This window comes from Megalops cyprinoides, chromosome 20, assembly GCF_013368585.1.
Source record: "Megalops cyprinoides isolate fMegCyp1 chromosome 20, fMegCyp1.pri, whole genome shotgun sequence".
NCBI lineage: Eukaryota > Metazoa > Chordata > Actinopteri > Elopiformes > Megalopidae > Megalops > Megalops cyprinoides.
In genome coordinates, this window is record NC_050602.1 from 25507554 (window position 1) to 25520876 (window position 13323).

The following is a 13323-nucleotide window of genomic DNA, read 5'->3' on the forward strand; positions in this document are numbered from 1 at the left end:
CCGCTCCCCCACATATGCACACACACACCAACCACACACACACACGCACACACACACACGCACGCACGCACACGCACCCCGCCTCAGCAGTCAGTAAAACCCCGCACTCACAGCTGCCTTCTCACCAGTGCTTCCTGCCGGTGTTTACGCCGAGGCTAACAGAGATTACAGTTCTGCGCTGCTCCTCACCACTCCACACCCACTCTCCATGTCCCTGTGGAAAAAAACTTGCTTCATGACAGATTCTTGGAAGCAGCTCAAAATCGTGCTGCACTGAGCCTTCCAGTAGCTCCCTGTGAATGTTAAATGCCCATTTATGATATCAAGGTCTAAATGGGCTCTGCATCGAGGCAGTGATACCCCTAGCCCACCCCACCCCATCCCTGACTCTCTCTGCATTAGTTTTATTATAGACAGTATCTCCTTACAGACTCAAATTGCTACACCAAGTTAGACCTTAGGAAATTATCTGTGAAGCTTTTTTTTTTCTCGACTCGGCCAAGAAATGCAGGCCGTGGAAGAATCGGTGATTTGCAGGCAAGCTGCCTAACCTTTGAGCCACAAGGCAGGTTCTCAGGAGGGCTGCAAATCACACGAGCTTCTTGGATTCTGTTCTATTTCTAATCCGGTACATTTCTCAGCCTGCGGTCGGCTGGGTTTCCTGCATATTACACAGGCCATTCCTAAAAGCTGTAAACAGCCTCTTACAAGCGCCTTATACACTGATACTGTAAGTCTGTAATATCATTCAGATTTTCTCCTGTTAGGAGGTTGTGTATAGCATGGGTATACTGAAGACATTTTCAGATGTAATCAAATTATCTAACGTAAACTGACATGTGCAAAATGTGCCACAAGAGCCAGGGTTTCTTGATAGTCATATCCTCGTGACTACATTACTTCATTTAGCAGATGTTTATTACGCTGTATTTCTGGATAGTCATATCCTCATGACTACTACACTCTGTTTCTTAATAGTTATGTCCTCATAACTGTTACATTGTATTTCTTGATAACCTTGTCCTTGTGACCATTACGCAATTTTTTTATGTGATTTGGCTTCATTTTGCAGGTTTTATGATCATTTCAACCCTCCATTGGTGTCAGAGATGCATCTCTGTCTTCTGTTGTTGTGGAGCTTGGAAGCAGAGTTCCGGGTGTACCCGGGGTGTCAGAGATGCGTCTCTGTCTTCTGTTGTTGTGGAGCTTGGAAGCAGAGTCCCGGGTGTACCCGGGGTGCGGTGATGTGTCTCACAGCCGGTCCTCTCTGTGCACAGGTCCCGGCGAGAAGGTCCAGGGCATGAAGCGGCTGAACCCGCTGGGCCTTCAGGACGATAAGATCCCGCCCAAATCCCCGCGGCCGCGCCGCAACATCTGGCTCTCCCGCAGCCAGTCGGACATCTTCTCCCGCAAGCCCAGCCGCAAGGTGAACGTGCAGGACCCCTACTACAACCCGGGTCCCAGGGCACGCAAGATCAACCCCTTCAACGCCCGCGAGGACCTCAAGGGCGGCAAGATCAAGTTCTTCGACATGCCCAGCAAGTCAGTCTTCTCCCTGATGTTCGACCTGCACTCGCCCCCGAGCGGGTCTGTCACCTACCACTCACAGCTGGGCCCCGGGGCCCCCGACCCCTGGCAGGAGCCCTGGCAGCTGCCCGGCCGCCGCTGCCATTCGTTGCCCGTGTCTCCCCAGCTGCCCCCCCGGGACGTGCACAAGGCCGACCCGGCCCCCCTGGGGGGCAGGGCTCCAGGGGGCTGGGGCGGGAAGTACTCTGTGCTGGAGATCCCCCCTTTCCAACAGAGGGCGGAGGAGGGTGAGGAGGAGGAGGAGCAGGGCTGGTCGCCCCTGCCCTGCGAGAGGGGCGAGGCCATGGACTGCTCCAGCAGCTGTGGGACCCCCGAGGGGGAGGAGGACAGCCCCTTCCTCCCTGCCGAGCCCCAGAACGGGCCCTGCGCGCGGGGGTGGGCCTGCGAGGACATGGAGGCCGAGGACCAGGAGCAGGGGGCCACGCCCGATGCCGGAGTCCCCGGCCTGGACAAGGCCTCCTTCAGCCTCAGCCTCTCCGTGGAGCCCCTCTGCCCCACGGCACCGGAGAACTTCAACTCCATCGTGCTCGCCCCCTGCGGGGCCCAGGAGGCGCCTGGCATCCACTCCAAATGTGACATTTAGTGCACTCCAGCGGCCGGCGAGAACCGCGCAGGAACCGATCTCCGGACGGCGGAGATTTAACCCGAGAGAGAACCCTCCTCAGATCCAAGATGATAAGTGATTTTACTGGACGGCCTGCAGACAGAGATTATTTTTAGATATTGTTATTTAATATAATGAAAAAAAAGATGTACATATTGTTTCTTGAAATGAGGAATCCCTGAACTTTCACAGGGCTGGTATTTAAGCACTTGGAGTGGAAAAAAAAACTATCCAAAGTGTGAGGAATCGATCCAGGTCACCTCCAGAGACCGTAAATGAAGGGTCTGTCAGATTACCTTGTGACCGAATTTGAGGTCCCCAAATGAACAGAAGTGCCTTCAACAGTGAAACGTCCCTCCACCAGCAACTCTCAGCTGTAGCATTAAGGCAGTTCCATTTGGCGCAGCCCTGAAAGTCGGGTCACATGGTAAACAGATCCTTCGTGTATAGCTGTTGCTTCCCTTCAGGCCTCCTAGTATTACCACATGGAATAACTCCTCTTTCTCCTCTAAGAATCCAGCTGTAGCATTAAGGCAGTTCCATTTGGCGCAGCCCTGAAAGTCGGGTCACATGGTAAACAGATCCTTCGTGTATAGCTGTTGCTTCCCTTCAGGCCTCCTAGTATTACCACATGGAATAACTCCTCTTTCTCCTCTAAGAATCCAGAGGTTTGAATGACCATATCGAAACAAATGATTGATGGATCTATATCAGCTACTTTTACAGAAGCAAGTGGGCCGATCGACATCTGATTTAGACCTGGCTCAGCAGAGAACCTGACTTCCTGTGCAATAATGACCTCAACTGGTCAGTTGGGAGAAGATACAAAAGTAAAACCGGCAGGCCTAGCTCCTCTTTCAGGGCTGGTTGCCCATTCCTGCTGAAACACAAAGCTAACAAGGAAACGGAGAGAATGTGACAGCTGCAGAGGTCTCTGCTACGACAGCAACCGAACCCACAGCAGAGCTCCTCTCACACAGTAAATAGCCAAGAGAGCCAGAGTGTGGCTTCCCTTATATATTTCCCCGTGAAATATTGATGTAAAAAAACAATCAGTACATACCAGAGGTCTGCCCTTATATTTAAACACTTTGTTTGTCCTGATTTATATTTGTTGTCCCAAATGACTTACTTCATGTGGTGGCTGAATTCAGAAGAAAACAATGCTAAAACCTCAATCGTTAGTCTGCTAAAATGCCTGATTTACAGCCCTTGGTTTACTTCAGTTCATAATAAAAAGCTGAGATGTACCCACAATTTCCCAAACTGCTTATGGGACATCCTGTGTTGTTGGCAGAAGTCTGTTTCAAATGCGTTGTCACAAAGAGCAAATTTAATTAATATAGGTTGGTTATTTTCTAAATGTCAGTCCCGGAATATGATGAACATGTATCTCCCTAGCTCATTGTGCAACAAGGGCAACGTTACCTTTTAACTTCAGCTTCTAAACCTTCTTTGACATGTCGAATTGATCTCTCCTTATCTGCTGGAAGTCGTTTTCCAAAAGGTGTTCCGAGCGCTGGATGTGTGACCCCCGCTTTAATTGCTTTGTTCGGGCATGACTCAGCTTCTCTGTCATTGCAGTATGGCGTGAGAGTCCAAAGGAGCATTTTACGGGGTCGTCCAAGTGCGTAAATCAGAGATGTGTCAAAGGCGACATTTCAACATACAATGATGCCTGTACACAGTCGCTGGTTTATGATAATTCAACAAAATAGAGATTTACAACGACAGACAAGGGAGTGAGAACGGCCGTAAACAAATGCAGAAAGGGCTAAGGAGGCCGCACGTTGGGGTCGTGTGCGTCTGTTGTGTTGTCTTTCGTGTTTTAATTTGTTCTGACTCGGTGAACACATATAGAGGAGCGGAAAATCAGTTTCTTCGCGATGTTTCACTAGCGCTGCAGCTACACAGAAAAAGCCGTCCAAGGCCGTTATACGCCACGGTGTTCCCAAGCCGCCACGCAGCGCGCGCAACTATTCTCAAAATTTACGATGTACTTCATGTGCGAGTGTGGTTAAACGGACAGATGTTTAAACTATATGAATATTTGATGCCATCTTAATATTTATCTGACCCCTGGATACGTATCCCACGCAACTCCTGCTTATAACATTGCGTCTCTGGGAAAATAAGAATCCGTTCCTGATAACAGGGTTTGCAACGGGTTTCCAGAAGTGCATTGTGTCATAGAGGCAAGATCGGCTCGTACTGACAAAATCTCTCCTGTTTTGCACCTCCCCTAGGTTTTGATTATTGTTTGATCTGTATGTGGGGGACGCCTGCTTGTAAAGGCCTTCAGTCATTAAGGTCACCATCTTTTAATGGACATCAAACTACACTGGATGCTTAGGAAAGAGCTTGACATGAGGCGACCTCAGCAGACAGTGCAGGCCAGCACAGATCTTTCTCACACTTTGTGATCTTCGGGGCTGCCGCAGAATCCTGGCCTGTTACTACTTAAAACATTAATTGCACTTGAAAGGAAGAAAAAAAAAGTATACATGTATATTTAACCATGTCTGCATTTGTCTTACATTTCTATGCAATAAATAACTGCAACAGGATAGCTACATTTTACAGAGATGATCTATTTTGATATTTATAAAAAAATACTATGTCTTATTTCGATATCTGTAAACAGACTTGTGTTTAAATACTAAATGTGCTGTCTTTGTAAAATACTGAAATTCGTTGTAATGAATGCCATTTACAGTAAGTTCCACCCTGTTCTTTGTAAATTCATCTTTGGTCTGAAATCCTGACTGTTTTAATAATACTGTAAATTTGTGTTTGTTCCTGAACAGCAAGTGTGTATTTAAACCAAAGACAGATCAGGACTAGAACTTTTCATACATATTGCTTTTTACAAATGTTTTTGAAAGAACAGTGTCTATATATAAGCACATGTATGTATTCTCAATCGCTTTAAAATAAATTTAAAACTACTGCACTTGTCCAGTTTATTTCAGCAGAAATTAAGCTCTCATCCCCTAAATACAGTATGCAGCGGTAATTTATTTTGGAAATCAAAATCCCACTGATGGAACTAATTTAAAATGTAAAATGTAATGGCAATAAAGGCCGTCAAACCAACCTCAAACCACACAGCAATCCAGCAATACTCATCAGCGTATTGGTTTTGTGTACATTCTTTGCCTGTTGTTTTCAGAGATGACAAAATTACAACAGTAACAGAATAATGGCTACAGGAAAAAAAAAATATGGAAGATGACTGTAAAATTGGAAATACTTTAGCACTCTGATACTTGCAAAACAGTTCATTTTATTTTTCATTTTCATTTTTCATCTAGTGAGTTTTTGGTCACACAGAACCTTACGCTGACAGATCCCGCAAGACCAAAGCTTGGTAAAGATACAAAAATGTGTGACTGTTTTGCAGATATCAGTGTCAGAGGACTCTTTCCAAGTTCACAGTGTTACCCTACTCTCAGGCCCCTGAGTTTAGCTGGGTTTGGATGCACAAATGTCTGTGGTCCTACTCATTAATTATTCAGAAGACAACTTGTTTCCAGTCACAGATAGTTTCATGAAATTTGCAGCTTGGATAAATGCATTTCTAAATGAGCTGCGATGTTTGCTTTCCTGTTGGACCAGCTGACTCCTTTGTGTGTGGTTTATATTGTTCCTGTCACCAAGAACTACACTCAAGAAAAAGAAAAAGCCTTTTAATGAGTTTCTCCAACATGTTAACCACCCAGTCCATTGTTAATCTAATTCATAAAAAAGCCTCCTGAACCAATGCTGTTCTCAAAATATTTTTCCCTGACATGAGAAATGAATCCCTAAGCTGGCAGGACCACGCTCCTAAAGAGTGCAAGTTAAGTGTGATTCAACTAGATAGAAAATCAACCATCCTTCTTGCCTAGAAGTCCCCACTCCCTACATATCTAGATCAGCTCTTCCCCCACACCATCTCCATCTTGTGTGTGTGGGCTTTGGAGGACTTGGAGAAGGTGCTCTTCACGATGTGAAGGGGGACAGATTTTCCGCTGAGGTAGAGCTTATTCTGACACTCAGGGAGGCGTGTGTCTGAGCTCGACTCGTCTGGCCTGCCCTTCAGGGTGCAGGCGAAGGAGAAGATGTACCCTGTCATGAAGGCGTCGAATCCCGCCCGGTGGGTGCCGCCCTCCGCCTTCTTCCCTTCAGCCCCCGTCTTCGCTGCGGGTGGGGGGTCGTCTGGCGTCCCATCTGCGGACGCTGCTTGAGGCTCGTAAGCCCCGTTACCGCAGTTCCCCTCGGCTGCCAATGTCGGTGTTCGCTCGACGTTCAAAGGCTCCTCTTCTCCCTGGGGCTGGTCATTCATTGGTTCCCCTTCTGCGCCAGGTGCCGTCACTGTGTCGGACACCCCCTCCAGGCATGGCTTCTTGCCCGAGGGCACACAGTCCTCCTCCTGGGACCCTGCCTCCTGGGCCGCCTTCTGCTTCCTCTTCTGCTTCCTCTTCCTCCTCTTGTCTGCCTTGACCTTCTCATCCTGCTGAAGGATCAGGTCAGTGTTGTGGGACATGGGGCAGCTGGATCCGTTGGGGCACCAGCCGTAGGCCTGTCAATAGGTAATTCAAATATTTGTGAGTCCTGGCTCATTTTTCAATGATAAGCATTATTATAAATCTCCTGGTTGATGAAGAGTGCAAAGGAAAGTGTTGGAGACATGAACCTCTTGGTGTAGAATGCATAGAACTAGTCCTCAAAGTCAGGAATGGTTCTCACTTCTCATATATCTTCAACAGGATGAATACAACCTTGGACTCAAAGTAAGGACTGTAAATGTATATAGGAGATCTTTCAGCTCTACAACCAGAACATGCTCAGAGGTATATCTATGAGTTTAGGTCTCATTCTTTGGTTCCTGGTTTAATCTCGAGTCTGATGCGGCACTTGTTATGTATCTGTCACAGTACAAAAAATGCATCTGAGATGCTCAGCAGTTTATTGTGATTGAAATAAACCCAGACACTTTTTGCTTCTCATCCCCGAACATCTAAATTCTTAACATTTCTTTTTGGAACAGCATAGCTGGGTGGGTCTCAGAGATGGTCCCGGAATTACAACCGGTCCAGACTGAAGCATGGCAGGCACTGAGATAAGCCCCCCCCCCCCCCCCCCCCACGATGAGCGGAGCCAGGCCCCAGCGGGGAGGAGGTGGCTGAGGACTTACAGAGAAGCGCAGGCAGATGTCCAGCCGCCCCTCCTGGCTGGAGCAGTCCGAGCAGGGCCGGTAGTCGATGTAGCTGCGCATATTCCCTGAGTAACTGCAGAACTCCAGGAACAGATGGGGCCCGCCCCCGCCCACCTCCACCAACTTGCAATTTTCCAGTTTGCTGAGCAAGAGAAGGAGAAAAAAGCCTTTCAGGGGACATTTTTGGCTCTGTTCTGCTGAACATTTCTTGACTTTCACACACTAAGGGAGTTGGGGTTGAAGATGCAGCCTGCCACATCATTTTAAGTACTGAAAATCAGTCATTTCTTGAGTTATTCTTCAACAAATCTTAACATTACAATGATAAACATTTGTGTGGCAAATACCATTCATAAAAGATTATTCAGTAGACTTTTGATGATCCATTACTTTACATTAAAGTCATTTAGCAGATGCTTTTATCCAAAGTGACTTACGCAGGTGACAATTTTATCCATTTATACAGCTGGATATTAACTGAGGCAACTGTGGGTTAAGTACCTTGCCCAAGTATACAACAGCAGTTCAAGGAATAAAACCAGCAACCTTTTGGTTACGAGCCCTACTCCTTACCACTACGCCACACTGCTGCCCCTTCAGATCCTTTCAGTGAATTTTCACATTAACTTGTACTTTGGGATACTCTGGTGTTTTAATTCTTATTCTGTTTTTTGTTTCTTCATTTGCTACACAGTTAAGGGGCCAAGACCACAGTCTGGTGACAACGTGCACCCACCACTTCTTGTAGGCGTACTCCAGGTACGAGGCGGCGAATCGCAGCTCGTACTCCGTGGCGTACTTGGTGTCAAAGATGCCGGCGGGGAACATCTCGGACAGGTCTGCAGTGAAGGTGCCCAGCCGCTCCGGCAGGTGGGCGTAGAAGCACTGGTACAGGAAAACCATGTCGATCAGTCCGTTGTGCAGCACCAGCGGCTTGCGGGCCCGCAGCAGCTCCACAAACAAGGTACGCATGTTCTGCCCGTGGACATCCCCGCCCTGGGAGACATGGAGAGAGAGAGAGAGAGAGAGGGCTCAGCACAGCATCACCTGACCTGCGGGGGCGTGTCTGGTCAAACGTACACAAACACTTAAGTAGTGATCATCTGTGTAGAGCGATATACCAAATAACTTAACCTGCTCAGACATGTCTGAACAAAGAAAACACACACCTGTTGAATGACCTAAATAACAAAAGCAGAGATTAGCCAGGGGGGATATGCGTACCTTACAACCTCCACCATTAAAGCTGAGATGAACCAAGACGAACACATACTCTTAAACACTTTAGTGTGTGTGCACCAGGAGGAAGATTACATCAGCATACTTCCAGAAGAGTTCCTCCAAATTAGAGGGAACGAATTAAGTGCAAACACATTGAGGACTGTTGTTCCGCGCCCACACATATGCACTTTCCCCATTAAGAGCAGTTAAATCAGAACACCAGGCCAGATGAGTCTAACAGCTACTTTATGAATTCAAGGACCCAACATCATCTAAGACCATATAAAGATTCCAGTGTTACTCGGGTTTACAGTACACTCTCTGCCCTGTAATTACGTACCATTACTGTGCAGAGCTGCTGTTGTTGGGACAGAAAGAAGATTCATTACCTGGTCTCCACAGAAATGTGGGGATTGAAAATGACTCACCTTGTCATTGCCCTTGTAGTATGGGATGCCCTGGGCATACTGTTTGTTGAAGTCGAATCCATGCTGCGCCAGGAACTGTACAGACTGGGGTTCTATAATATACTCCTCTGTGCACAGCAGTGTCAGGTTATACACCTGCACCAGGTAAGTGTCATCAGCCTGGAAAAGAAAGCCCACTGAATAACAGGACATCTAAAGTAACTGCATACTTGCTTTATTATTGTAATTAGTAGTACTAGTACTAGCCAGATGTATTTTTACACATATATATAGAGTAAAACTTACTTTGTTCTCGAGTTTCTTGTAACAGGCGATTCCCAGCGAGAGAACAGAGCGTGTGCGAGCCGCATGGCATATGGCTTTGTATCGATCTTCGATCGATCTGAAAGTCAAAACAAACGCGTTGCGATGCCAGTGTCACACGCAACAGCGTTACTGAGTGAATGAAGCTTGATTGTGTCTGGTATACACAGCGTAGCAGTACAAGTGGAAAAGGAGAAAGGAACATTTCATATGTAAGGGGACGCAGGATGTGAAGAGGCTAGCTACTCACTCTGCCAATAAAGCCTTTCTGGTTCCCAGTCCACTTAATTCCTACGAAAGAAAACATTGAATTCATATTGGTTAAATAACGACACCAGAAGACCAGCTACGTTAGCCAGGCTTGCAGGTTAAGTATGTTTCTGCAACCTCGTGGAAACACCGGATGCAGCATGTTTACTCGGGAGCTAGCTTGCGGTTTGCTGCTTTTATATAGTTAGTGGCTACGGAATGAGAGACTAGTAGAGCCACACTCACTGTATCCAGCGCAATGAAAGACGAAGTTTTAATCGCCAGCAGCATTGCTGGCCACAGCTCCTTGAAATTATTGTTCTGCACATCGATGACCGGGACCATCATCGAGGAAGTCATTACCAACACCCACAAGATATCTAGCTAGCTCAGTTAGCTAGCCTGGACCTAGCTTGCTGGCTGACCTGGCTACCTAACGAGCTGCGTCTCCCCGTATGTTGTTGGCTAGTTAACCAGTTAACTAACCACTTCTACGATCAGCTGTCATTTCGGTCCTATCCGAGGATGCGGCAAATCGCTTCCCCGCTAGCGAATTAGCATCTCCAGCACATGTGGCTAACGTTACTCCCAGCAACAGCTAGCTCTGCTCGTGGTTATCCCTGGGAGAAACCAGGACAGCAGATACCTAGCCGGTGGGCATAAGCGTGAATGTTTTACTAATGCTGGTATCTGCTGATTGTGTAACATTTAGAAATATCACACTATCTACGCAACTATTCCACTGCCATCACTTTCTGTGCGTTTAGCTGGCTAGTTTGCTGCATGGGTCTTTCCATTTTCGTGTGTGTAAAAAAGGGCCAGAACTATTTAGAACTATTTATTTGTATTTAGATTTTGTTATTTAGCCACGTGTGTTTTTAAAATAATTGATAAAATATGGTGTTTTCTAATGTGTTTAACTTGGTTTGTACACATATTGATAGATTATAAGACTCTCTTTGAAAAGCATTTTATTACGGCATCTGCGAGGGCAGCTGTGATTTATGACGTCAGGAAACTTAGCCGTTGAGGGCAAAGTGGCCATTTTGGCTCAAAATAAAGTCGGGGTGGCAGAGCTTTTCTACGAGAATTTTTTTTGTTTGAACTGTGTTTCAGAACATCTTTAATCGAAACGTTCCCTGTGCGAGGCGACAGTTTCGTTTCATTTTTTGGTTTTGGCCAAAGTCGTAATTACAGCCTCTTACAAAAGCAAGTTTTAAGTTACAGCTGATGTTAGCCAGCTAGCTGGCTAGCTACTGTCACTGAACTGACGTTAGCTGGCTAACGTTACTTTGCTAACAATCGAGAGCGCAGCTCGCAGCTAGCTAAATTATGGGAGGATGCTCCGCTCCAAACTGCTCCAATTCTACAACAATAGGAAAGCAGCTGTTCCGTTTCCCGAAAGACCCGGTGCGCTGGAGAAAATGGGTTATGAACTGCCGACGTGATTTTGTGCCAACTCCATGCTCAAGGCTGTGTCAGGCAAGTTTGGGAATTTGAAACGGCACCTTGTCACCAACAAGTAGCTAACGTTAGTTAATCTCGCTGACAGCCACATAAAGTTTTTAGCAATGTAGATAATAGACTATTACTGTTTCAGTAGTTGGAATCCATCACAGTTTTAAAAAAAAATGTGCATCAGCATTAATCCAGCTTGCAGTGCAGTGCAGTGCATGAACATGTCTTCGTGCGCAGGACCATTTTGAGGAGAGCCAGTTCGAGGAGATCGCCCGGTCCCCTGCAGGCGGGAGGAAGCTGAAACCCAATGCAATCCCCACTCTGTTTAACGTGCCCGACCCCCCTTCTCCCATCACCCCTGTTGCGCTACCCGTCAAGTCAGAGCCGGGTAAGACTTCCCTCTTATGGGCCAGACACCCCTCCTGCAGTATTAATTACCTGCGACTGAACTCACAGTTTGAACACCTGGCACTTCTTGGCAGATTAATAACCGTTGCCATTTTTGTAATTCCATTGTTCCTGGAAACGATAAACAGCTTTCAGAAAAACTGCCTGATGTGTGCCAACATATTTCTGTCTTTTTAATAAAATAAAACCCTATAGGTTTTTCCCCCCCTCGTAATTGAATGATGCAGGCTTGCAGTGATGTCTTATATACAGATTAAAAGGACATAACGCAAACCTTTGATGTAGTCAGCAATAGCCCCAAAGTAATACATTTCACCCTCACAGCAGAGAAGGAGCAGAATTTGGGGGACCACGGCTACGCCCGACGTCAGCCCAAAACCGATGTGGAGGGGGGTGAGCGCGGGGGTCAGGGGGCGGAGGAGGAGCACCCCTGCTCCTTGTGCGAGCGCTACAAGGCCCTGCTGGAGAAGCAGCAGCAGGACACAGCCAGACTGCGCAGAGAGGTCGGTCTGACTGCGGGAGGGGGGACACCTCTGAGAGATCACTGACCCCCATCACTCCCTCTCATTCCACTGACAACCACTTCTCTCCCTCCACTAACACTCCTCTTTGCATCCTCTGTTCTCCTCTGCCATTACTGGCATCCAGGTCCCTCTTTGTGTGATATACCATACAATAATCATTTCAGTTAAGCAGTCAGTCAGGGAAACAAGGCTCTACCATTTTTAAAGTCAAAGAATCTGTCCCCTGTCAGATAACGCCATGCAATACAACATGAGGTGCCCTCCTCAGATTGTGCAAACCCAGGAACGGCAGTATAGTATAGTTATCAAGAGCAGAGCTCGTGACTGAGAGGTTGCTTGTTCAGTTCCTCGCTGGGGCACTGCTGCTGTACCTTTGGGCAATGTAGTTGTCCCTAGACATGCCTCAGTAAATATCCAGCTATATAAATGGATTACATGTAAAAATTGTAACCTATGTAAGACGCTCTGGATAAGAGCGTCTGCTAAATGCCAGTGAGGTAAGGTAATGTCTGTTTCTGCAGGCAGAGGAAATGAAGAAGAAGCTGAACAAGCTGAATAAGATTGAGAAGGGTCTGCAGATGTTCCTGTACGAGGACCAGATCCGGGCCCTGACCCTGGCCAAACGCTCCCGCAGGGCCCTGTGGTCCCAGGACACGGTGATGACGGCCCGGAGGATCCAGTGCGCCGTGGGGATCAAGGGCTACGAGTTCCTCCGCGAGCTGGGCTACCCCCTGCCCTCCTACAGAACTTTGTCCAACCGGCTGAAGCCCAAGATAATGGGCCCGAGCAGCATGCAGGAACAGCTAGCCGAGCTCGGCCTGGGGATAATCACCACCTGCGACAGCCCCGAGGACAACGCGGCCAGCGAGGAGGGCTTCATCGGAGTCATTTCATAATGGAGCCGCTATCCGGCGGCTTCCGCCAGCTTTGTGTCAAGTGTAAATGTTTAGAGTGCCGGCTGTGTTTGACTTGCGCTGACTACATACAGTACATCATGTGAAAAAAGGTCTCCTCTGTACTAATTGTACAGTGAAGAAAATTCGGAAGCATGTTAATAGCTCATAATTGCATTCGAGAAGCCTACAGTCACCAGATCTGATCTGACAACATGGTTAGGCAAGTTGTACACTAATATGTATGATTTTTATTCCTGCTTTACGAATGGCACTTTTTTTGTATGATAGGGAGCGTTTTGTCCTCCATGGAAATTGATAGTGTATCGGATTTCATTTCCCCTCTTTTTGTATTATTTAATGAAAGTTCACATTTTGGGGGGATAATTTAACAGGCCTTGCATCAATTTGTGTGGATGAAGGAGTGGTGTAAAAACATATTTTTTGG

The 13323-nt window shown here is 47.0% G+C and overlaps 3 protein-coding genes across 4 annotated transcripts in view; 2 read left to right on the forward strand and 1 right to left on the reverse strand.

Moving 5' to 3' along the window:
* The window catches only part of tesk2 (testis associated actin remodelling kinase 2), a 36077-nt gene extending 33907 nt beyond the window's left edge, over positions 1–2170 (forward strand). The window contains exon 11 of the mRNA XM_036553889.1: positions 1278–2170. Within this exon, the coding sequence (XP_036409782.1) occupies positions 1278–2170 (893 nt within the window). The remainder of the gene's footprint in view (positions 1–1277) is intronic.
* Positions 2171–5358: 3188 nt separating this feature from the next.
* On the reverse strand, positions 5359–10348 carry toe1 (target of EGR1, exonuclease). The gene is made up of 7 exons (XM_036553937.1): positions 9839–10348; positions 9594–9634; positions 9326–9422; positions 9041–9199; positions 8128–8387; positions 7371–7533; positions 5359–6755 (listed from the first exon to the last, which is right to left on the reverse strand). The coding sequence occupies exons 1-7, from the start codon at positions 9950–9952 to the stop codon at positions 6108–6110; spliced, it is 1482 nt and encodes a 493-aa protein (XP_036409830.1). The 5' UTR covers positions 9953–10348; the 3' UTR covers positions 5359–6107.
* A 370-nt stretch (positions 10349–10718) lies between these two features.
* si:ch73-382f3.1 (uncharacterized protein LOC100151273 homolog) lies at positions 10719–12935 on the forward strand. Of its 2 annotated transcripts, none has more exons than XM_036554755.1 (4): positions 10719–11074; positions 11288–11438; positions 11783–11961; positions 12504–12935. In XM_036554755.1, exons 1-4 carry the CDS (start codon positions 10925–10927, stop codon positions 12876–12878), a joined length of 855 nt encoding a protein of 284 aa, XP_036410648.1. In that variant the 5' UTR covers positions 10719–10924; the 3' UTR covers positions 12879–12935. The 2 variants fall into 2 exon arrangements, with proteins under 2 accessions (XP_036410648.1, XP_036410649.1); XM_036554756.1 differs by having other exon boundaries at positions 11786–11961.
* The last annotated feature ends 388 nt before the right edge of the window (positions 12936–13323 follow it).